General features: G+C 50.0%; 5 protein-coding genes across 5 annotated transcripts; 3 read left to right on the plus strand and 2 right to left on the minus strand.

The window, feature by feature from the left end:
• Positions 1 to 145: 145 nt before the first annotated feature.
• On the plus strand, positions 146 to 1,332 carry TGAM01_v201659 (hypothetical protein; the record flags this gene model as incomplete). Its single annotated transcript, XM_024548812.1, has 2 exons — positions 146 to 818; positions 872 to 1,332. The coding sequence occupies 2 exons, from the start codon at positions 146 to 148 to the stop codon at positions 1,330 to 1,332; spliced, it is 1,134 nt and encodes a 377-aa protein (XP_024406423.1).
• A 1,138-nt stretch (positions 1,333 to 2,470) lies between these two features.
• On the plus strand, positions 2,471 to 4,315 carry TGAM01_v201660 (hypothetical protein; the record flags this gene model as incomplete). The annotated part of the gene is made up of 1 exon (XM_018807218.1): positions 2,471 to 4,315. The coding sequence occupies one exon, from the start codon at positions 2,471 to 2,473 to the stop codon at positions 4,313 to 4,315; it is 1,845 nt and encodes a 614-aa protein (XP_018659552.1).
• An 863-nt stretch (positions 4,316 to 5,178) lies between these two features.
• TGAM01_v201661 (hypothetical protein) lies at positions 5,179 to 6,289 on the minus strand (the record flags this gene model as incomplete). Its single annotated transcript, XM_024548813.1, has 2 exons — positions 5,179 to 6,086; positions 6,139 to 6,289. 2 exons carry the CDS (start codon positions 6,287 to 6,289, stop codon positions 5,179 to 5,181), a joined length of 1,059 nt encoding a protein of 352 aa, XP_024406424.1.
• Positions 6,290 to 7,581: 1,292 nt separating this feature from the next.
• Positions 7,582 to 10,845, minus strand: TGAM01_v201662 (hypothetical protein; the record flags this gene model as incomplete). The annotated part of the gene is made up of 3 exons (XM_018807220.2): positions 7,582 to 7,919; positions 7,989 to 10,665; positions 10,735 to 10,845. The coding sequence occupies 3 exons, from the start codon at positions 10,843 to 10,845 to the stop codon at positions 7,582 to 7,584; spliced, it is 3,126 nt and encodes a 1,041-aa protein (XP_018659554.2).
• Positions 10,846 to 12,290: 1,445 nt separating this feature from the next.
• On the plus strand, positions 12,291 to 17,523 carry TGAM01_v201663 (hypothetical protein; the record flags this gene model as incomplete). The annotated part of the gene is made up of 5 exons (XM_024548814.1): positions 12,291 to 13,197; positions 13,274 to 13,420; positions 13,585 to 13,606; positions 13,727 to 17,098; positions 17,277 to 17,523. 5 exons carry the CDS (start codon positions 12,291 to 12,293, stop codon positions 17,521 to 17,523), a joined length of 4,695 nt encoding a protein of 1,564 aa, XP_024406425.1.
• Between the last annotated feature and the right edge of the window lie 5,414 nt (positions 17,524 to 22,937).

Raw genomic sequence — 22,937 nt, forward strand, 5'->3', positions numbered from 1 at the left:
TCCAAGGTTTTCCCCTTCCAATTCGAGTAGACGCCACAGCCGCTGCGAGGGTACTATAATAGACGAAAGGCTCGTCCATAATGCCTGCTCAGTCTCTGGCCTACCTACCTACCTACATGTACTATCACTATACGCCTTGCTCAAGATGACTATAGAGACTGCCCTTATCGAAATTGACCCCAATGGAGATACTCTCCTTATCTTGCATAATCCTGACGAGCCCTTTGCTGTAGACAGTTCCTTTGAGCCATGGCCTACAGCCCTACCGCAGTACTGGACTCCTGACAAGCAACAAGAAGAAGATAGGTTAGCGAGCTCGGCACTACGCGTACTCACAAATGTCGAAGACGCGCCAGATATACATATGAGGATTTCTTCACAACAATTATTACCGAATATGAGATACTCTTCGCTGCTAAGAACCAATCAGTGGAGAGAGACTAAAGCAGAGAATGGTTATTCTTATACTATGACCGCCAAGGGTTGGGACAAAGACGCGCTGACGATTCTGATGCATATAATCCATGGCCAAACGCAGAAGGTTCCCCATATGGTTGATCTGGAGAAGCTGGCAAAAATTGCCGTGATCGTCGAGGAGTACGGGTTTCACAGGGCGGCACACTTTTTTGGAAAAGCGTGGATCAGTCGGCTGGAACAACCTCTTCCTTCGTCCTTTGGTCGGAAACTTTTGCTCAGACTCTTTGTATCAGGCGTGTTTATTGACGAAGACGCTTATGAGAAGCTTACAAAAATTATCATATATGAGAGTAGAGGCTGGATGCACATGTTAGACTTGCCAGGCACAGGGGACATAGCCAGTAAGTTTCAAAAGTTATAGCTCCTTAGTCGAACATACGGATAATAACCTTAGCTTCAGATGAGCTTGTAACATCCCGGTGCAAGCTGATTTCCGGGTTCATATCCAGTATCAATTCGTTGAAGGAGCAGTTAGGTGAAGAGGAAAAGGAATGCTCTTTTGAATGTCTGTCAATGTCTCTGGGTGCTCTCATGAAGGGTTTGAAGGCGACGGGTCTCGACAACCTCCAATCGCAAGTCGATTGGGAAGAGAATGGCAACTACGATGGTTTTAGCGTCATGGCAATAGAAAAAGCCCTCAGCGATATCCGGATGCCGGAATACCACCAGTCGCTTCACCATGATCCAAACTCCTCATTGGACAAGACAGTCGCCGCAGAAACTACAGGCTCAACGAAACCTGAAGGATCTCACTTTACTTTGAAACGCAATTGCAGCCTTGAGATGAAAATCCAGTCCATCATCCAAATGCAGCTGGCGAAAATGGAGGGAACGAAGCCATGGCCTGTATTTTAGATAATTCTTCTCTCAAGAGGCTAGTGGCGGAGAAGAGGAGACAAATGTGCCAATTGTTAGAATAAGAACTACAGCGCCACATAGGCATCCTTTCACACATACTTTCTTATTTTCTTCTTCCTTTCACGTTTCCAACCTTTCTCCCCTTCCCTTCTCCCTTCTCTTTCTTGGGAGGCGGATGCTCTTTGGATCAATAGATTAATAGACTAAGATACCGTCGACTAGACAAATGTGGAACCGAGTCAATACGGGACTAGGCATGTATCAACTATTGGAATTAAGAAAGGAAGAAGTTATTCGACACCCTGATTACTGCTACTACTACTATTACTACTACGATAGTAGTTATATATTTTAATGTATGGACTAGCTGCCTAATCAAATTTCAGCTGTGCTATTGGAAATTGAAATTGGGATGCTGTACATACTCCGCTGAATAAAGCAAATGATTTATCATGAGCGCACCAGCGGTGGTCGAGATAACTGCTGTAAAGTAAGTACGGAGCATCACCACAGACGGCAAGGATGAAACTACAATTGAACACTGTCCTCACCTTCAAGACGCCACAACATACTACCATCATCCCGCTCAAATCTCCCCACCATCTAGAAAAGAACATAGGAAGACAAGACCAAAGCCTAGACGGATGAGAAATTGCGTGGAATGCTTCTTCTCCTCCTGCGTCATCAATGTTTCCATCAATGATGCGATCATTCTCTCAGAAGCAAAAGCTAACCTCTTTCTTAATTTCTACAGCGTGATATGCATACTTCAGCTGCACCAAACACCCCACAATTGAGACCTATCATTTTAGGTACCCAAGCACCCATGCAAATATTAGGCAGCCTTCCCCACGTTCTTTGTACTATTTTCTTCATTTTCAAGGCCTACAATCCTCTTTGTCTTCTTTCTTTTCTCTCCTATGGAGGCGGATACTCATATCGACTGCATTGCGTTTTTACTAAGAAAGCTCACGGATGTTGCGCACAAGGTACTCAGCGGGGAAATCAGTCTTGGGCTCAGGCATTACAACCAGGTTGGCACCATTCGAGCATCAGAAAGCGAATACCATTTGGTAAATGAGTCACGAGGCCATAGTTTCCATATTCTTACTGGAATCCGCCTATACATGCGATAATGGGAGACCTCAACACAGATGCTGCAACCAGCTCCCCATACCCTGGGCCGGCTCTTCCAACGCCAAATCACATACGCATCGTCTCCCTCCAGCCTGGAAGCAATGAACCAATCACCTGTGAGCTGATAATCGCTGAAATTCATTCAGACATCTCTTATGAAGCATTATCATATACCTGGGGAGACCCTGACGACCGCCAAGCCGTCTTCATCAAGGCTCATGAGCATGAGCGACCAAAAGAGTTATTTGTGACTTCTAACTGTGTCTCTGCTCTTCGTCGTTTACGATATCAAGACCGCCCACGTAATTTATGGATAGACACTCTGAGCATTGATCAATCGAATGTGGCAGAAAGAAACCACCAAGTGTCTCTTATGGCTGCGATTTACTCCAGTGCCACAACCGTTGCCATCTACCTCGGCGAGGCTTCAATGGACAGCGATCTAGCGGTTGATTTCATCATAGAATGCGATAAACCGTCTTCAGATACAAACTCTCTAAGCTACCCAAAATCCGAAGAGTTGGTCCAAGCATTAAGCAGTTTCTTCCGTCGACCTTGGTTCACAAGAGTATGGATTATTCAAGAAGTCGTATTACCAGCGACTGGTATGGCATATTGCGGGGACAAAGCACTATCTTGGTCGACAATTAAGCAATTCAGTAATTGGAACACAACCAACAAATGGCTACAACAGCTGCCATTCGTAGTCTCTGCACCTAGCGTCTCGTTGACAGAGCACCATGTGGAGTCGCCGATGCTCAAACTCCTTATTCAAGCAAGACATTGCGAGGCAACAGATCCCCGAGATAAGATCTACAGCATGCTATCGTTGCTAGACAAATCAGGCAAGCAATTCGGTCTCAAGCCACGATATGAAGATCCAGTTGCCAAAGTCTATACAGACTGCGCCCTTGCCCTCATACCTGATAGCGGCTACGGCCTTCTTAGTGCTATGCAGGGAGATTCAACGATGGATGGTCTGCCATCATGGGTGCCAGACTGGAGTGTCCAACCCAAACGCGAAATCCTTGGAACATCTTTGCGCATAGCACAAAACAGACCTCAAATATTCGAAAAGCGAGCGGATAATCCTAAGAGTCCACAGATTGTCTTGGATGAGTCAACCACCGGTGCAATAAAAGATCCCGCGAGGTTACGTATAGCTGGCTACGCATGTGGCAAGATTACCAAAATGGGCTCGCCATATCTCGCCGGCCAAGGCCTTTTTCCATTACGTGAGTGGAAGTCTCTACTACAAGATGAGGCTGTGGTTGGTAGAAGAAAGGCAAACGTCGTTCCCCAGTACTACCACGGCAACGACTCAAACGAATACTTCTTTCACGAAATTATAAGCACTTATAGCGCCGGGTATGATAATGCCATTATTCGATTTGTCCGAAAGGAGCGAGCGCTAGAGCGCGACGGATCTGCACTGAGTTGGGAAGCTCGTGTCAGGCAAATGGCGTCGGAAAGGAATTCTGCACAAGCTACAGAAGATTCTTTGTTGCCTTTTACCGATATTCCATTCCGTCTTGCAGCAAAGGACCAACCCCCCAGTTACCTGCTCTATGTCCAGGCTATTTTAAGGCATTGCCACTCTCGTCGCTTTTTTATCACCGATACAGGGTACATGGGCATTGGACCAGAAGACGCGAAAATTGGTGATGAAATCTACATTTGTGTCGACGCTGCAGTTCCATTCGTATTTAGGGATAGCCGCAAAATTAGCAGCGCCCAAAGTACCAAAGCTTTCCAACTGGTAGGAGAATGTTATATAGATAAGAAGGCGTGGAAAGACCTGGAAGATCGAACGAGCTCGCCTCAGTATCTTGATGTCATATAATGGAATGTAATGCTTTATCAATCTATATACGTATAGCGGTTTTTAGATTCGCGCACGATCAAGACAGAGACTGTAAAGTTTGTTGACAAATATGCCTTGTAAATATATTTAGGGAAAAAGTTATCTAGCACCCCACTTCAACTCACCTATTCAATACTCATGTAGAAACCAGACGGCGCATTGAATCGAATCGGCATTCTTAGCCACTACACGGCCATATGTTTCATTAGCCACGACATTGTGCTGATAACTACCTAGTAGCCCAGCTCGAGCTGTGTGAGGACTAGAAAAGGGATACCATGCGTACATTTTTGAAAAAAGAGCCCGGTCTCTTGGCTGCAACAGCGGCCGCAGTGACCAAGGCACTGTTGGCGCAATATATCTAGGACATGCTGGTCGTCCCGCATACCAGCAGAGGACAGTCAGCAGGGCGTGCCAGTAGGCCTCAGAGTGCTAGACATATGCCGAAGAATCGTGGCCTTGGAACAGGACTGCGCTGCTACCGCTGTGATTGGGACAACCATACGCTAAGAGACTGCTGTGCATACGAATCAACCGTTGAAGAAGGTCGAGAGATCAGGTTCGATGAAAACCGATGCTTGAACTGTGGGGAAAGAGGGCCACTATTGGGAGTCGTGCCGCTGGCAGAATTTACTGAGCAGACGCAGTGAATATCGTTACCACTAAATAACATGGTCTCTTGAAGACATCCATGAGAGATAGAATCGTAATATCATTAAGATCAAATTGAAGTTTCCTATAGAGAATAGATCAAGCACGGTTGAAACAACATACAAAATGGAAGATCTATGCTCGAAACAACTTCCTGCACCAGAAACGAGAAACCCTAGTCAGCTTTACCATTAAGGCTGTTTCCAAAGCCCTGAGATTGCTTCGTCCAAGCCTTTGACAGAGCGCGCAACCTCGTAGCCCCATGTATAGGGGTTTGACAGAACCTCTTTCATATGCATACACAGCTGCTTCGCCTCCTCCAAAGAGGAAACATTAGTGATGATGTTGCGTACAAATTCTGATGCTCTATCTGCATACTCTCTCCGAGAGATATGTACCAGAGGAAGTCGCCTGAAATCGCCCAGGTAGTTGGAGTCCACAAACTCTTTCGTCAAGAAAGCCTTCTTTCTGCCATCGAGCGCTTTGATCAGACCAGGTAAGGGAGTAAAGGCAACCAATGCGTCCCGAGGGACAAGGCTCCAACAAACAAATTCATCGGCATTGGTGGCCCAGCGGCGGAGATCTGGAGAAATATGAACGGAGTTCTTTCCAAGTCTTTTGTCCAAGTATGAGAGCATATCCTCTACCCGCCAGACACGCACACCACTAGAGCCTATCGTTGAAGATTTGAAGATGGCCAGGCCAGGTAATTGGTCTTTCTTTTTGTTTGTTATCCTACCAATTCTACAGATTCTTTGCGTTGTCCAACAGAAGTCGCCGCTAAGAGAAACAAGGGAAGATCGAAACGGTTGCTCGTCATCATCTCTTGGCGGGAGATTGAAGCTGGTCTTCCCTAGATGAAGACTTAGCTCATAGAAGAAGTCTTCGACGGTAGAAATATCCATCGGGTCGTCTATGGGCACGAGTATCGGCGATACTGCGTTATTTTCACACCAAAGATGATAGTCAGAACCGAAGCTATCACTATCTCCTTCGAAAACATCCGGCAATCGAGGGAACGGGTGGCCGTGAACATGAGCTCGGTATAGGTATTTCGGATAAGGACGTTCCTTAGCTTGTTTGTCCATAAAACGATCGACTAATTGCCATTAATAAAGAGATTGGCAAGACGTTTAGTGAGGGTTTTATACACTCTCTCCATTGTGCTCTGTCTTCTGTAGCATCAGAATCCGAACGGTCTACCGAGTCGGCAAGATAAGCAGACGGCGATCCGGTTGGTGCTTCTTCCGTAATCTTTAGTACTGAATGAAGTTTATCACTGAGCTCTTGCATTTCCGTCATTTTGGAGAGCTGGGGAGCGAGCTATGGTTGCAGGATATTGATGGCAAAGCGCTGGATCTGGCGGGACGGGAAGATTGAAAAACATGATGAAAGTAATATCGTAACTGGGCATGTTATAAAAGTGGTAATTGACTCAAACAACGAGGCTAAATCGTCGTGTGTCGGCCTTGTCCTACCTACACTGCCTCAAGGTAGATTTACAGATTAGCACATGACAAATTTTGTTGGTTGTGCAGCCAATTGAGGATAACAGGGCTGTGTTGGTACAAGTAGAAAATGTAGGTCTAATGAGAAGCTCGTCAAACTTGATTCCCTCCCGCCATAAATCTCAAAACTCATTTCGCCGGCTACTACTCGACAACCTGACCTCTTATCCTCATCATCACTCATCGTATATAAGGAGGAAAGAAGAAAACATAGGCAACAGTCAGGCTACGGTTAGCCTTGGGATATTCGCTGGCAGAGAGGGGATACAATCCACTCAGTAGACTCTATTCATATCCAGACCAACAATCTCGGCCATTGCCTTGATGGGCATAAATGGCACCAGAACAGGCAGCAGCTCCTCATCTCACGACTAGAAAGCTACTTGATAGCTACAAAACGACTAATCATCATTAAATGTCTGGTAAATAAAATTGTATAGCCCAGCACAAACACAGAGCCTGATGTTTGTGTACCCGCAAAGTAGAAGCCAGCATTCTCATTCAGCCCTCTAGGCAGCAGCTGCACCTGCCCACTCACACCAAAGCCTCGCTCTCACCTTCCCTTCAACTTCACTTCAACAAACTTGACCGCCCACAGCGCACAGACCATCTCCTCCATCTATATAATCCCTTCTCTCCCCTCTCTCTCTTCGATTTCTTCTTCTTCTTCTTCTCTCCATACTTACCTTGTTTCGCATTCCCAAGATCAAGCTGCTGGGAATGCAGTGCGGAGGACCTGCATTGCACATCGCGGAGTCGGCTCCTTGCTCCATTGTCCTTCGGGGCCATGGGAGGCGCAATTTTTGATAACATTTCTCTTCTTTTTTTCATTGTGTTGCTTCTGCTTGCGGGAGTCACGAAGAAGAAATATCACGACTTGTTTGCTGGTACTGCGGGGCTTCAGAATATTAGATACTAAGTAGTAGTAGCATAATAGGTGCCTGTCTTTGGAGCTGGAAAAATATTGGATGGTCTTGGGAAATAGACGTGGACATAGACACACATCAGATACAATGGATTGTTTTTATCCGCTAGTCTTTCCCATCTATTATTTACTATATTCCAAAACAACCATGACCCAACACATCATGTTCGCGGGCTTCTTAAAAACGTGACCACGCCGCTGCAGTAACCTACCAAATCATCCAGCCTATTGCATTCCTTCTCCTGCTGTTCCTTCCACTCCTCAAGAGCCTTCAGCAGAGCCTTATTCTCCATCACCAAGTCAAAGTGAAGTCGGAGGAACACGGTCATCCACGCCTGCGTCAACTCGTAATCTTTTCGTGCTTGCAGCCTAGTCGTAAGCGCTCGAATAAATAACAGCAGCTCGTTTGACTCGTCGTCATCGCCCAGGGAGAGGGATCGAAGCTCCAGATCTGCGCTTGAAGGAGAGAGAGACTTGAGGTGCTCGATGAATTCGTCGTCTGTAGTTGATAAGATTAGTATTTGTTCAACTGCTACAAAGTAGCAATAGGATCACGCAGGATACTTACAATTATTGTTTTCGGCACCAGCACGCAGTTTCGACGTAAATGCCTCCTCAAAGCGAGCCTGGTCATATCTCGAGATACGGGACTTGCTATCGATCTCTGCCTGCTCAGCATCGTCCTTGAGCCCAGGCACTTGCGCACCAGAAGTAGATGGCAGGAAAAAGGGAGCCTTCTCGGGAAGCTTTGGCGCCTCGGTCGGCTTGTTTCGCTCCTTGATCAAGTCTAGATGGAGCAGCGTCTGCCATCTACTCTTGGGAACCAAACTCAACGTCATCAAATCTGAGCTGATCTGATCGATTGAAGGCGCAACAACGCCACTGTCTTCCTCCTCCTTGTCTTCTTCAAAGGCGGCTTCCAGCAAGCCTTGGTTTCCTTCTCCAGCCGTCGTAGGTGCAGCCACCAGGCCAATTTCCGCTTCGGATATCTGGCGAGTTGGAACGTGCTTGTACAGGGCCTTGTTGGTCCATATTGTGACACCAGGGCTATCCTCGAGAGCGGCAGCGAGATATTCGCCGGTAAATGACATGGCAACAGCTTTACAAGGCTTCTCCAATCTAATAGCATCGATAAGGTGGCTGGTGGGCAGATCCCATATCCTTATCACGGAATCGCGTGAGGCAGCGATGATCCACCGGCCATCGTTGGAAAAGCAAAAGTCGTTAATGACATCCTTGGGGCCCCAGAATTCACGAATCGTCTTTTTCGTTTCCAGGTCGACAACTCGGATAGACAAATCATCGCAAGAAAACGCCAAGAGGTTGTTAGCTGGATGGTATCGGCATCCAGTCGGGAATGTCATAGGTGCCCAGTCCAGCTGCTCAAGGAGGGTCCCTGTCAAAAAGTCCCAAAACTTGATTTTGCCATCCAAGCCACAAGATACCACAGTCTTGTTCATAGAATCGACAATCAGACCAGTAATGGCCTTGGTATGTTTGCCGACGCCGGCGGGATATTTTCGGTTGCCTTCGCTCTGTAGCTGGACAACATCATCTGCTTGTCGAAGCTGCTGCATCTTCAGCTGGCGAGCCTGTGCTGGCGTTAACTTGGACGGGAAGCGCTGGCGGTGAACACCAGACTGAAGATTGTACATGTCGATGCCACCAGCTCCGGAGCCGACCAGCGCGAATGTTCCGCAGGGGCTGATAGCGACAGTGGTAACGTCGGTGCCGTCTCCTGTCGGGAGCGCCCAGCGACCAGCTCTCTTTCGGCCCCAGAACCAGGTACGGGCACAAGGGTCGCCCTTGTGAGCAGTAACAACACTTTCCCAGCCCGTCATGCCACTAAGCTCGGCGTCCATCTTTTTGCTAAGGTCTCGTCCCTTCTGCCAAATCTCCTGTTTTCCAGGCAATGCACCAATGCCGCCGTCGCGGTTGAGCGAAGTGGCAATACAGGTAATTTCGGGAGCTTTAAGGTCTTCCAAAGTCGTTGTTGGACCATGTGCAAGTGCGTTGGTAGCCAGTATCCCAATCTTCTTTGCCTTCTTACGAATATTGCCTTGGCTGAGCTCGGTACTCTGGCCATCACGACGCATACTCCATCCCCAAAGACTCCTATCTTTGCCACCGCTGATAATCCACTTATTTCCAGCTTCGGCGCCGTCGAAATCGGAAGGTAAGAACTGTAGGCAGTTAACCGGTCCAGAATGTCCGCTACGTGAGTGCAAGATTCTTGGGATAGGGGAAAAGGGTGTTTCGTCGAAGATCCAGGTCTTCAGCGAGTTATCCCGGCCGCTAGAAACGATGACTGCCTGTCCAGACAGGAACTCGACTTTGCTGATACCGCCAAGAACAGCGCCACCCTCGCCTGATGGTGGGTTGTGAGCGCTGCGCAGGACTCCCATCACACGACCTCCGCGGTTTAGATCCCAGAAGGTGATGTCGCCTGAAGCCGGGGTAGCAGTGGCCATGACGCCATCCTTCCTACCGTCGTGTCCAGCTCCCAGGCCATCGGTTCGGAAGGATATTGAGGTAACGGGGGCGTCTGCGTGTCCGGCTTCGACTTGAAGAGCGCGCTTGTCGGTCAGAACATTGGTGATGACCAGAGAGCCATTCGAGTAAGCGATCGCTAGCATAGAGAGAGCTGGGGTTGGCTCGAGGCAGGTAACAGCGCCGGAATCCGGTGAAGGCGGCAGAAGGGTATATATCAGCTTTCCGGTGCTAATGTTCCAGATTTCAACCCAGCCATCTTTGCGACCAACAAAGATCTTGTTCAGATAGGTTGGCATAGTGACAACGCCACCCGTGATCTCATGGCCACCTTTGGAAGCAGCCATGGTGTGGATGGTGGTGTAATGCTCAAGCGTCGCTGTTTTGAAAACCTCAATTCTTGTCTTTGCGCAAGCAATGAACCAGGTTCCAAAGATGATGATTTGCTGAATTGGCTCCGCCAAGTCGCTTGGGAGGGCCACCTCGGCGATTTTTCTACCTCTTTGAAAGACCCATAGGCCTTGAGGCTCACTATCTTGCGATCCACCCCATGCCGCAAAAACCTTCTTTCCCCAGGCTAACGTAGCAGTGATATCGGCGAGCGTTTGTGGTCGGGTAACGAAGACGAGATTGAGACCGCGGAGCAAGTCGTACGTCTGCAGAGATCGACCAACCGACGTTGTGATTTGAAAAGTTGTTTTACCCATAGGAACCGAAGTGAATGGGATATTGGACGGGGAGATCAATCCAACAGTCTATACAGTGAGTGGTTAGAACTTGCTATGCCAGCGATAGAAAAGCCAAAGGGCATCGCATGGACGGACTCTGAAAGGCGCAAAAATGCGGGAGGAATTGCTTGATTTTTCAGGCGCATTGGCCAAAGTCGAGACTTTCTGGCGCTTTGCCAGCGGCCCATCGGGATCGGAATGCGACATCTTTGCGCTGGTGTTGTGGTGCAGCGTTTCGCAATTTCTCGTCGAGAAGCTGCCGTCGGATCTGTAAATTTTTGGCGGTGATGAATACTGCCGTTTTCTGCCGCTTACCTAAGGGTGGTAACTACTACCTACGCCACAGCAGCTCGTGCCCCTCTACACATGACACCGCCACATGGCAGCCCATTACCTGGGATTCAAATCAGGGTATGAAGATTACGGGTATCTACAGCTGAGAAAAGCTGGTGTGTTTCTCAATTATATGTCGTCTACTTGGTATATGCGGACTCTTTTTATATGAATGAAATAACCTTGTGGCATGGAGAGACAATTTGAGAAGTACTGTTGATGAACCTCCAACAAGGCACAGCATTTTCGAAATGCTTCAAACTGTCAAATGCTATGATCAGAGTCTATATACCTAGGTAACAGCTGTCGCTGCGTATTTCGTACTCGGTCTAGGAAAGGGCTGCTGCAGAGCCAGATTTCAGCTTTATGACCTTTCTAACACTCCATCCAAGTTCTCTCGGTGTGGTTACACAGATGAAATCTACCATGCTGGCACGCCCATTGCGTAGTCCGCGCAAACTCATTTCTAGCAGTATAACTAAAACGAAGTTCCTTGCTTTCAATTCTCTCAACTCGAGCGACGGCCTCACCGCCAAGTGGGTTTCGTGCCACGCAGCAAGTTTTAGCTGGTCGTTTTCTGCACTCTGCTCAGGGCACCGGCTGCTTCCATTCGCCAATCGAGCCTCGACCCCTCCACCTACTCCATACAGCTCGCTGTCTTTCTGTTCAATTTTCTTGGGGTCAGGGCAGATCCTTGTCTTTGAGCCCCTCGATGGCTGACGCTGCATGAGCTTTGCGCCAATAAGAGTTCAGGAAACGTCGAGTAAGAGACCGAGAAAGGACCAAAAAGAGCAAGTAGAGGAGAAAAAAAATATTTTGCGAGCAGCGCCACCAAGAAGCGCGGGCTCTGCAGCGACTAACAGTAAGTACCATCCTGCCATTGGATTTGCTTTATCAACATTATTCGCGTTTACATGTACATCAATGAATCGCGCTGAGTCTCTTCATTTGTATTAAATTCCAATTCATCCCTATTTTTTTCTATGTCTTGCTCCCTTCTCGCACAATCGATGAGCCGCTCTCGATACTGATGCCCCTGTGTAAATCCAGTCTCCAAATGATGTCACCGCCCGCTTGACGCTTGCAGCCACGCACAGTCAAAACTAGAGACCTCCACGCTTTTCGACCGAGTGGATTCTCTCGGCCTCAATTTCTTCCCTCTGCTCTGCTTAACCTTCAGACCGGCTGGCCGTTAGTCGACAAACTACCTGAGTCCCCCATACAGTAGGGCCGTGCCAAAACCACAGCAGCAAAGACAAGAAAAAAGTTCCAGGCCCAGTTCTGTGTCCCGCCGGGCAGCCTCCGCCACCGCTATCAAAATGGACCCCTTGGGCGCCTCTGGCTCAGCGGCCATTGCTTCTGACGAGTCTCCGCAGCCACGGCAATCGCCCTCGTACGAGCCCAGTGCGGCCAATTCCTCGCCGTCGACGTTGCCGTCTCAACCTTCGAGGCACTCCCGCAGCGTCTCCGTCTCGTCCTTCACGGGGTCCGTCAGCAGTAAGAAGAGCCGCTACGCCGAGCCGGGCACCTCCGATATCCACGCCGAGCGATCCAGCTTTTCCAGCAGCCCTTATTCTTCCAATCTGCTGAGGAGCGGTCGTTCGTGGCCGTACAATCGACGACACTCTGCCGCTTCCGAGGCCCTGACCGAAGAGCTCTATCTGGGGGAAGCGCAGCAGCAGCTCTTCGACAAAGACACTCCTCGGATGCGTCCCAACCCAGATTCTACGGGCAACCATTCAGCCCTCCCCGAGCCCGCCTTGACCACGAGATCATCGTTTTCCGATTCGTATTCGGTCCAATCCAAGCGTCTGTCGGGAACATCGTTGTACTCGTTGGCCTCCGCGCGTGGTGTGATCGCCAGCGCCCCTCCATCCAATCGAGCCTCTGATCAAGGAGAGCCTCCGCGGTCGGTACCGGGCCTGATGTCATCTTCAAAAGGAACAGCGTCAGCTCTGCCTGAGGCTGCATTGTCCAATATGACCGTGACAACATCTTCAGCAGCCCAACCAGGACATGCGTCTCCTAGCAATCACAGCCTGGCAGCCAGAGACTCGCAGACCCATCATGATCTAGTCAGGCGCAACCAGCGATCCGAAACTATGCGAAGCAGCCAACCTGATCGCTCTCGGAGTAGAGCCAAGAGACGATTCAGCGGAAGCACTGCATATAGCAGCCAGAGTCCCAGTAGCGAACGAGGACCTCATCATCGAGAGAAGGAAGAAGGTGCGTTAGAAAAGGAGGGAGATTTTATATCTTATATGAGATGGAATATGAGCGACATCTAACAGTTTGATTTTAGCCAAACCAGCCCCGTTAGGCGTTATTGGCATATGCGCACTCGACATCAAAGCCAGAAGCAAGCCAAGCAGGAATATTCTAAATCGCCTTATTGCAAACCGCGAGTTTGACGTCGTTGTTTTCGGCGACAAGACGATTCTTGATGAAGGTATGATACGACGTTCCATTGAAAATGCCCCCAGCTAGGAGACACCGAAGACAGAAACAAGAAAGACAGAAATCCGTTTCTGTCTTCGGTGTCTCTAAGAAGCAAGAAAAACTTGAAAAAAAAAAGCTGACTATTTTTTTTCTTTCTTTTTTTTCCATGTGTAGAAGTTGAAAATTGGCCCATGTGGTAAGTCTGAAGATCCCTCGGTAACGCAAAGAGGATAGTGGCACATCCCCTTGCGTGTTCAACCCAATGACAGGAATCAATACCCCATAGAGCACGCGGCAACCGCTAACATGCCTCAAGTGACTATCTAATATCGTTCTATTCCGATGGATTTCCTCTCGAGAAGGCAATCGCATATATAAAGACGAGGAAACCCTTTTGCGTCAATGATGTGCCCATGCAAAAGATCCTCTGGGACCGCCGTGCATGCCTGCGTCTGCTAGACAAGATCCAAGTTCGAACGCCAGAACGCCTTGAGGTCACTCGAGACGGCGGACCAAAGGTTCTGAGCCCAGAAATGACGAAATATATCAAGGAGATCTCAGGCGTCACCCTGGAGCCCGCTGATCCGGAAAACACCTTGCCGCCAAGCAAGGTCGAGCTCATAGACGACGGAGACGTCCTCAGTGTCGATGGATTACTCCTCAAGAAGCCTTTTGTAGAGAAGCCCATCAGCGGCGAGGATCACAACATCATCATATATTTCCCCAAAAGCTCAGGAGGAGGTGGACGAAAGCTGTTCCGAAAAGTTGGCAACAAGAGCTCGGAATATATTCCCGACTTGAACATCCCCAGAGCGATTACCGAGCCTGAAGCCAGCTACATCTACGAAAGCTTTATGGAAGTCGACAATGCCGAGGATGTCAAGGCTTACACCGTTGGTCCTCAGTATTGTCATGCGGAAACTCGCAAGTCGCCCGTTGTCGATGGTATCGTTCGGCGAAACACGCATGGAAAAGAGCTGCGCTATGTTACCAGCCTGAGCACAGAGGAAAGAGAGGTAGCTCGCAAGATCTCGACTGCTTTTGGGCAAAGAGTCTGCGGTTTCGACTTACTCAGAGCCTCGGGAAAGAGCTATGTCATCGACGTCAATGGCTGGAGCTTTGTCAAGGATAATGAAGACTATTACGAGCATTGCGCCAGCATTCTCAAAGAAGTTTTCATCAAGGAACGGCTACGCCGTGGCATGCCTTCGCCGCCAGTTGCCTCTCCCGCGCCGTCTTCAGAGGTCGACCCTATCGCCAGAGCAGGACAAAACATGGAGCAAGGAAGCTCTAGCACCGTCACTGTCCAACCCATTCCCGTGGCAAAGCAGAGCAACCGCTCGTCGCAAGCTGAACAGTCCGACCAAGCCGAGTCAGCAATCGCTCCTAGTGGCACAGCATCGCCTACCGTCCAGAGCACGCGGACGTCCGTTGGCCAGAGCTCATCAGGCAGCCCCTTGATACCGCAACCACTGCCACCACCAGCTGCAGAACTTACATCGCCAAGCGTCTTGTCGTCGACTCCTGCGTCTAGCAAGGATGTATCACAGTCTTCTCCCGCTGGCGCCTTGGCGCAGGAAGAGGAAGAGGCGGAGCCTTCACCCCCTCCTCCGCCTCCCCCAAAGCATTCGTGGAAGTTGAAAGGGATGGTCTCGGTCATCAGACATGCCGATAGGACTCCAAAGCAAAAGTACAAGTTTACTTTCCATACTGAGCCCTTTATCGATCTTCTCAAGGGTCACCAAGAAGAGGTGCTGCTCATCGGAGAGCCGGCCTTGGCGAGCGTGATACAGGCCGTAGATGTTGCTTACATACAGGGTATCGAAGACAGGGAGAAGCTTAAATCTCTCCGAAACGTCCTGGTAAAGAAGGGAAGCTGGGCTGGAACCAAAGTCCAGATCAAGCCCATGTTCCGCAAGAAGAAGCCGCAGCAGGTGCCGGAGACCGAGGAAGCTCCCGTGATAGCGAATCAGACCGGGGACAGCACGCCGCTGATGCCAGGAGGCGATGCTGCAGAGTCAACTCCTGAGGGACGGGCATCGAAGAGGCATGATTCGGTTTCGGAAGTGACCATGTCCAAGTTTACCGCCGCCGAAGAAAGCCTTGTCCTCGACAAGCTTCAACTCATCGTCAAGTGGGGCGGAGAACCGACTCACTCAGCCAGGTATCAGTCACAGGAGCTAGGAGAAAACATGCGCAACGACTTGATGCTACTAAACAGGGATATCCTCGACGAGGTCCATGTCTATAGCAGCTCCGAGAGGCGGGTCACGGCTAGCGCACAGATCTGGGCATGCTCGTTTTTAGGCGAAAAGGAACTGCCGGAAGACTTCATCACCATCCGGAAGGATCTCCTAGACGACTCCAATGCTGCCAAGGATGAAACAGACAAAGTCAAGAAGAAGCTCAAGGGCTTGCTCCGTGAAGGCAACGACCGCCCGGCACAGTTTGCCTGGCCTGAGAACATGCCTGAGCCGTCGGAAGTGCAGAAACGGGTGGTTCAGCTAATGAACTTTCATCGCCGAGTTATGCAGTACAACTATGGCAAACTATACCCCAGCAACGCCGCGACATCTCTCAGCGCAATTTCCAACCCAAGCAACGAGAAGCTCAACGGCGAGGGTTCCAGCACGTCGTTGTCGTCAGCACTATCACAGGCTAATGCAGTGAACAATATTCAGCCCAGGTGGTGCTGCGGGGAAGACGCGGATCTCTTCCGGGAGAGGTGGGAGAAGCTGTTTACGGAGTTTTGTGACGCGGAGAAGGTTGATCCCAGCAAGATCTCTGAGCTCTACGACACGATGAAGTTTGATGCCCTGCACAACCGGCAATTCTTGGAATGGGTCTTCACCCCTCCAAGGAGCATGCTTGAAGAGGAATACGGCGTCAAGGATGGCAAAACATCAACTAGCAGTACAAAGGATGGGGAGGACGCCAAGACAGCAACGGCAGACGACGGCAAGGCCAGCTCAGGGACATCCCCCGATAACTCGGACAAAGCGGAAGGCTCCAGCCGATCAGCAACCGTCAAGAAGCTCTTCCGGCGGCGATCATTCCTCAACAGCTTTCGCCACATCGACGAGGCACCGCCTGAGCAGTACTTTAGGCTGTACAAGAGCAGCACCTCCTCGGCGGAGAAGCCAGACCCGCGGAACGAGCCGCTGCAGGAGCTCTACCGGCTAGCCAAGATCCTGTTCGACTTCATCTGCCCCCAGGAGTACGGCATCTCGGATAGCGAGAAGCTGGAAATCGGCCTGCTGACGTCCCTGCCGCTGCTCAAGGAGATCGTCCAGGACCTGGAGGAGATGCAGGCCTCCAACGACGCAAAGTCCTTCTTCTATTTCACCAAGGAGTCGCACATCTACACCCTGCTCAACTGCATCATCGAAGGCGGCATCGAGACGAAAATCAGCCGGAGCACCATCCCGGAGCTCGACTACCTCTCGCAGATTTGCTTTGAGCTGTACGAGTCGGAAGTCAGCCCGCCCGCGGAGGGCGCTCCGGGCGACGGCGAGCCCACTTTTGCTTATAGCATCCGCATTACAATCAGCCCTGGGTGCCATGTCTTTGACCCCTTGCACGTCCAGCTGGATAGCCGGCACTGCATCGGATGTGCGCCGCGGCGCAGTCTCACGCCCCATCTAGATTGGCTGCAAGTGATCAAGACGCTCCGTGCAAAGTTCAACCAGTACGTTAACTCCCCGTGCCCTGTTTCCCTTTCTCTCTGAATTACGTGTTCTTTTTTTTTTTTGGCACTTCTTTTTCTTCTTCTCTCCCTCGTATAGACACGTGTTCCTCTTGCTCGTAAAGAAAATTGTTTCCATATAGATTTAACAACTGACATCTTGTGACTTTTCTTCTTAAAGGGTTAAACTGCCAAAGACTTTCCTAGCCATCAACTTGTCAGATGCCTTCACCTTCGAAGAAATCGATAAAATGGGCAGCGATCTCGAAGGAGCAGGAGAAATCCTGGAGATGAAATCGCTTTCGGTCTCCACAAAGGACGCAACGCCCGTAGCTGCCGGTGTCGAGGCGAGCGAGGGCTGTGCAATCATCGACGACGAGGACGAGGATCCTGCTGCTGCTGCTGCTCCTAGCCAACCAGCTAGCTAAAGTAGTACATAATAGTGCCATCGAATTGCTTCCAAAGCACGGCCCGATTATAAGTGCCGGCCTAATAAGTGGTACCTACTACACACATCACAGGTAGCCCTACAAGGCGAGCGAGAAAGAGAGATGGGAGACATGGGAACAAGATCACGCCCTTGATCACGCCCTTTTGTTAAACCGCCGGTGGGCCGCCCGATACCAGCGATGACGAAACCCCCTTGGCGTTCCAGGAAAGGGTGGGCTTCCGTCGAAGCATCCTTGTTTTTCATTTTGTCTTAATTCATCAGCGGATAGAAAAAAAAAGATAAACAAAATAATGTCAGCGGTCTTTCTTTGATTACCTGGGGTATCCATACACACAGTTAGCTCTTTAAAAAAAAAAGGGCTGTTTAGCGTTTTAGCCTCGGTCTCTACTTTTAAGAAACGATGGGATCTTGCTCAGTTTCAAAAGATTGCTATTGCAAATCAAGAGGACAGACAGGGCATATTTGCATATTGAGTTGCCGACTTAGCCGGCAGTTTTTGTTAGACTGTCAACGCTTTCTTCTGGTACTTCCTTTTTCTGATATAGGCCATGTCAGAAGAGGCTCAAAGGAGAAGTACTAGTAGTGGCTGATCGATAGTTGGAAAGTAGATATATATTAGCGATTGGCTCACGCGCGGTAAACCGGGGGTGGAAGTGGGAGTGCCAGGGCCTTTGTGCTGACAAGGTATGTAGTACTACTACTTTGCACCGACGGAAATAAAAAGGGTTATAGATGGAACCTTTTTCTCGGTTCGAGGATACGGGAAATGGCTGTACGGACAAGGGCGCATTGGATGTTTTTAGACGGTAGCTTCTATAAATGCCCTTTCCAGGGGCAGTTTTTACTTTTTCTCTTTCCAATTTCAAGGGCTCATAAAAGAATGTCAGTGGCTCGTTAAAATTGTGGCTTGTTTCGAAACCTAGGTATGAGTATGTCGGATAGCTGATTACTTTGAACACGCGGTTGGCCTAATCGCTGTATCAGCGTTAGTTACTGTTTCCAACCTCACCCCATTACGTTGGTACAACAAGCATTTGTCTCGTAATCAATAAAAGGAGATGATTTCATAGTCTCTGTTGGCGTGACATTAGTAATTGGCATTGACCATAATCAGCCGCCACAAGCGAATCAGAACTCATATTCAAACACAACAAACACCAACACCCCTGCAGCTTGAAACAAATCCTAGCTTGGCCGGGGCTTTCTCCATGTACCATCATGTCGAAATCGTCATCCAGGCAGACGTTTAAGACGCCCAGATGTGGTAAAGACGGCGGCCTCGACGACGCGCTCGGGCCAAAGATCCCAGCAGGCGAACCGTCTCATGTCCAGAGACGGCAGTATCTGTCACTGATCAGTGACAAATGACCGACCCAGAACCAGAATCTTGGGCTCGGGAAGAGGCACTAGCGCTGGGCCAGGCCCCTGTCTAGCGTGCCGGCGCAGCGGTGCTGGTAAATGGCAGCGTGACTGCCAAGCTAGAGTATAAATGACAGGAATCCTGTTATTACACGAATCCAGGAATCCGGAGCTTCCGTCCAGGGAGGGTTCATGCAGTTATTGCGGGTACTGCGGAGATGCTGTACTGCTCGTACAAGTTCTTGCGGGCATCACGTTCGTCGTGAAGATGGAAGTGGTGTTGGTATAACCGAGCACGTGGTATTCAACGTTACTCTCATCCTGCTGACGGTTCAAGTAAGCAAACTATGGGTCTTCTAAGCCTTGTGGCTCCAATGCCAATGCCAAAGATCTCACGGCTGCTCTGTTTCCGGAACGGTAAGCACTATGTATTGCCTTATCTGAATGTCGAGAGAGGCGTATGGCAGGTACGTATGTGAAAGATTATACTGTAGACGATTGTTCCCGTGGGGGTGCGGAATCTGTAACAAGTAATTGACTTGCGAGAGAGGGATTCTCGCCAAGACCTTGTCGCATGATGGTTGACCACTACGTCACGGCCATATCAGCGCAGAAACCAGACCTCGGGCAAGCTCAGCTACAGCTAGCTTTTTATCGTAAGATGCGCTGGTTTCCTGTCTTCATCTATCGCCGAGCATGCGGCGCAGCGAACAAGGGGGTATCGGCGAGCCAGCTGTGCTAGTCGCAGTAGGAGCGGCTAGTCGGAAGCCATTGAGACAGGTCTAATAATAAAATTCCCCACAGCCAGTGTTCTAGAAAACTTGATGGCGTCGAGGATGGCTTCCATTCATTGACACTTCCCCCCCACAGTCGCTTTAAACGGCGGCGTACAGCATGAAGTGCGAAGAGACACAAAGCTCAAATTTGTGCCGCTCAGATGAGTCCCGGATAAATCATGCCCGTTCTTGGTCTGGAGAACCTTACAGCGTGATTTTGTAATCTGTCCTCAACTGTTCTGAACCAGGTATGTCGCGAAACGAGATGTCGTCGAATGGGGAAAGAGCGGGCGAGGCCGCACTTGCTGTCCCGAAGCACTTGTAATGGTGTAAGGGGTATCATACTGGCTAGAGACGCCACATCTCGATAGAGCAAGTATTGATGCTTCTGGCTATCGCCGCCGACTCCCAAATCACCCCTCTTGAGTGCACATGCGCCGCCGTCGGATGAAGACCTCGATACAGGGCTCACGTCCTCGTGGTTTCGGGAGGTGTGGACCCAATTAGTAGCAGCGCCCGACGACGCGTACCGCGCTGGGCCTCAGATCTGCATCCGCTTGTACTTGTAACATGAAGAGAAGACGACGTCTGTTTTAGAGCGAAGAGCAAGGAAAGCGGTTCCGAACGATAGCCGGGAAGTGCTGTCCGTATAAAACAGGCGAGAGCGCCACCTCCCATGACAAGAATCACATGATGATATCCTAGTGCGGGTAAGGACAGAGAGGAGAAGCATAGCCTGGAAAGCCGATCTTTATTAGCTAAAGCCTGGAAGAATGGTTTCATCCAGTGCCCAAAAGCTCCGTACGCCGCTGCGCTTTTCATAACACAGCGATAAGGCCTTGCCCTGTCAGCCGATAGCCGGGCTACATGGTACGCTGGGCCGGGGATAGGTAAGGTACTCAGTAGAAAACCCGCTCATCTAAGCTTTCGTTAAGCGCGAAATAGCTTGAGCCAACCGGATTTAATTTGCTTCAATGTCCAGATCGCCGACATATGTCGCTTCCAGGAACAACCCATGAGGATCCCCATGGCCATTTCTGTTGGCGTGTACTTGTACGTCTTGACATAGTGTTCCAGAAAATAGGAGTCAGGTACTTCGCATGCGGGCTCTTGAAGAGCAAAATTGTCTATGAGCGTCAACGTCTGCTATACCCCGGATATGGCCGGATTAGTAGGCTTATGCTGCCTCGTAAAGGCTCGGAGAACACTAGACTGTACTCCGTATGAAGGAGCATATGGCCCAGATGGACGAGAGGCTTGGGGGAGAGTGACACAAAGAGGAATGCGGAGAGCAGCAAGTCCATACAACAGCAGTGGCGGTGTCACTAGTCTTGGCCGCGTTCAGTCCCCCTTTATTCTCCGTGGATAAGTCGCTGTAGTATCGGACCAAGTCCAAAACGCGCTTTGGTTACGTGTTTCAACGAAATGCGCCATGGCATTCGTAAGTGAATCTGGACACCTGATGCTTGCATTGCCTGCAGCTATCCCGGTGCCTGCCAGGCTAGGAGCTTTAGAGAGATGAATGCAAGGTTAATCGATGTAGCCCTGTAGCCTTTAAGCAGGTGGCCAATGCTGCAACCAATCGCTTCGAATAACCAGCCGCTTATGCCTCTACGATCCAACGCTTGGTGCTGCCGGGATTGACTTCCGGTCATCCGCCAAGCAAGTCTGGCCCTGCGACGAGTGAAAAAGTCTTGCGATGGATGTGCCAGTCGATGGCTCTTTTGTTATCTTGCCGTGGCGAGTTGTGGAATCATCCGTTGGAGAAGACGACATGTCGCTTGCTCGACGTGGCATGGCCCTCGGGACAGGCAAGTTGAACTATGAGTATGGCTGTATTGCAATGATTCGCTCGGATGCGGCACCCAAAATACAAGCCGGCCTCACATTTCGCGTGGGCAGGGGTATGCAATACGTAGTCTTCCAATGAGAGACGAATCAGCAGAGTAGTCACATATCGACCGCACGAATAGCTCAAATATCCTGCATGCAAGAACAACAAGCCGTGTTTGAGCTCTGCATAGCCAGAGTCGTATGGATAGAGGGCTAGACTGCACCCATAGAGGGAATGAGATGGGCGGGGTGGGCAGAAAGGCCAATGGTAGCTCGGGCACAGTCAATGAGCCGATATTGCATGCGTGTGCTGGCTGCGAAACGTGTTCGATCCATTGAGGAAACAAGAGATGGAATACAGCGCGCGCCTTTCTGCACCAAAGACGTCTGACTCATTTGAAGCCCAAAACAAGCCAAAGACGACTCGGATAATGCAACGTAGCGCAAGCTGATCTTCGAGGCCAAGAAGTTGACGTGGTGGTGAGAGCATGAATAGTGGCAGCGGCTACTGCGTCGAGGGCTTGCTAGCCGTTCGACCAGCGGCGGCTCGAATCGTAGATCGCGGCTGGGTTGGCAGCCACTGGAGGCCGCATGTCCACGCATCAGGGCGATCCAGTTGAGGCGTAATTCAGTGAGATGAGTTATGTAACTCGGTTTGCCGCACCCCGTACTGCCTGCAGTGGAGGGCCTAGGGAGTGCCAGCATTTCGCCTACGCTGCTGTTAGTCTGAAGCTGCAATAATCGAGATGTGCCCGTAGTGTTGCACCCAAGCAGCTACACTGCATATCGATTGGTCTTTTCAACGCCAGGGATCCCTGGTCAGGCTAATGGCAGTGCAGCTCGACAGGGGCACCGGAGTGGTTGTCAACGGCGTATGCTGTGCGGGGGAACTTGAAGGACAGTTGGACGGTAGATTGGGCGATTGGTTTATTGGCAGCAGAGATCATTGGCCGCAATGTTGGGAGGCAGCGACCAAGGCGCAGTTTGGCGAGGTACCTATCTACTCGATGCTTACGGAGAAAAGGGTGTACGTATCAAAGAGTGAGGCATGAGCATGAGCATGAAAATGCCAAAACAGGAGCAGCTGATGACGAGACGTGGAGAAGTAGAAGGATGGAAGAGAGAGATAGAGAGAGTTTGAGAGGAGTCGAAGAAGATTGGGAGGAATAGGAATAGAGAGGCTGTATGGAGGAGGAGTAACTGCTTGTTACGATGAAGAGAAGGGAGGAGCGACTGGCTGCGATGGAAGGAGCGACTGGCTGCGATGGAAGGAGCGACTGGCTTCAGTGAAAGTAAGGAAAGAGCGACTGTGGAGAGAGAGAAGGAGCGACTGGCTGCGATGAAGAGAAGGAAGGAGCCAACAATAGAGTGGCTTAACTAATTGTTTCCTGGTATTCTATTTTACTAAAAGAATTGTCCATTA

Source organism: Trichoderma gamsii (assembly GCF_001481775.2).
Source record: "Trichoderma gamsii strain T6085 chromosome Unknown Scaffold_4.2, whole genome shotgun sequence".
In the NCBI taxonomy this organism is placed as follows: Eukaryota; Fungi; Ascomycota; class Sordariomycetes; order Hypocreales; family Hypocreaceae; genus Trichoderma; species Trichoderma gamsii.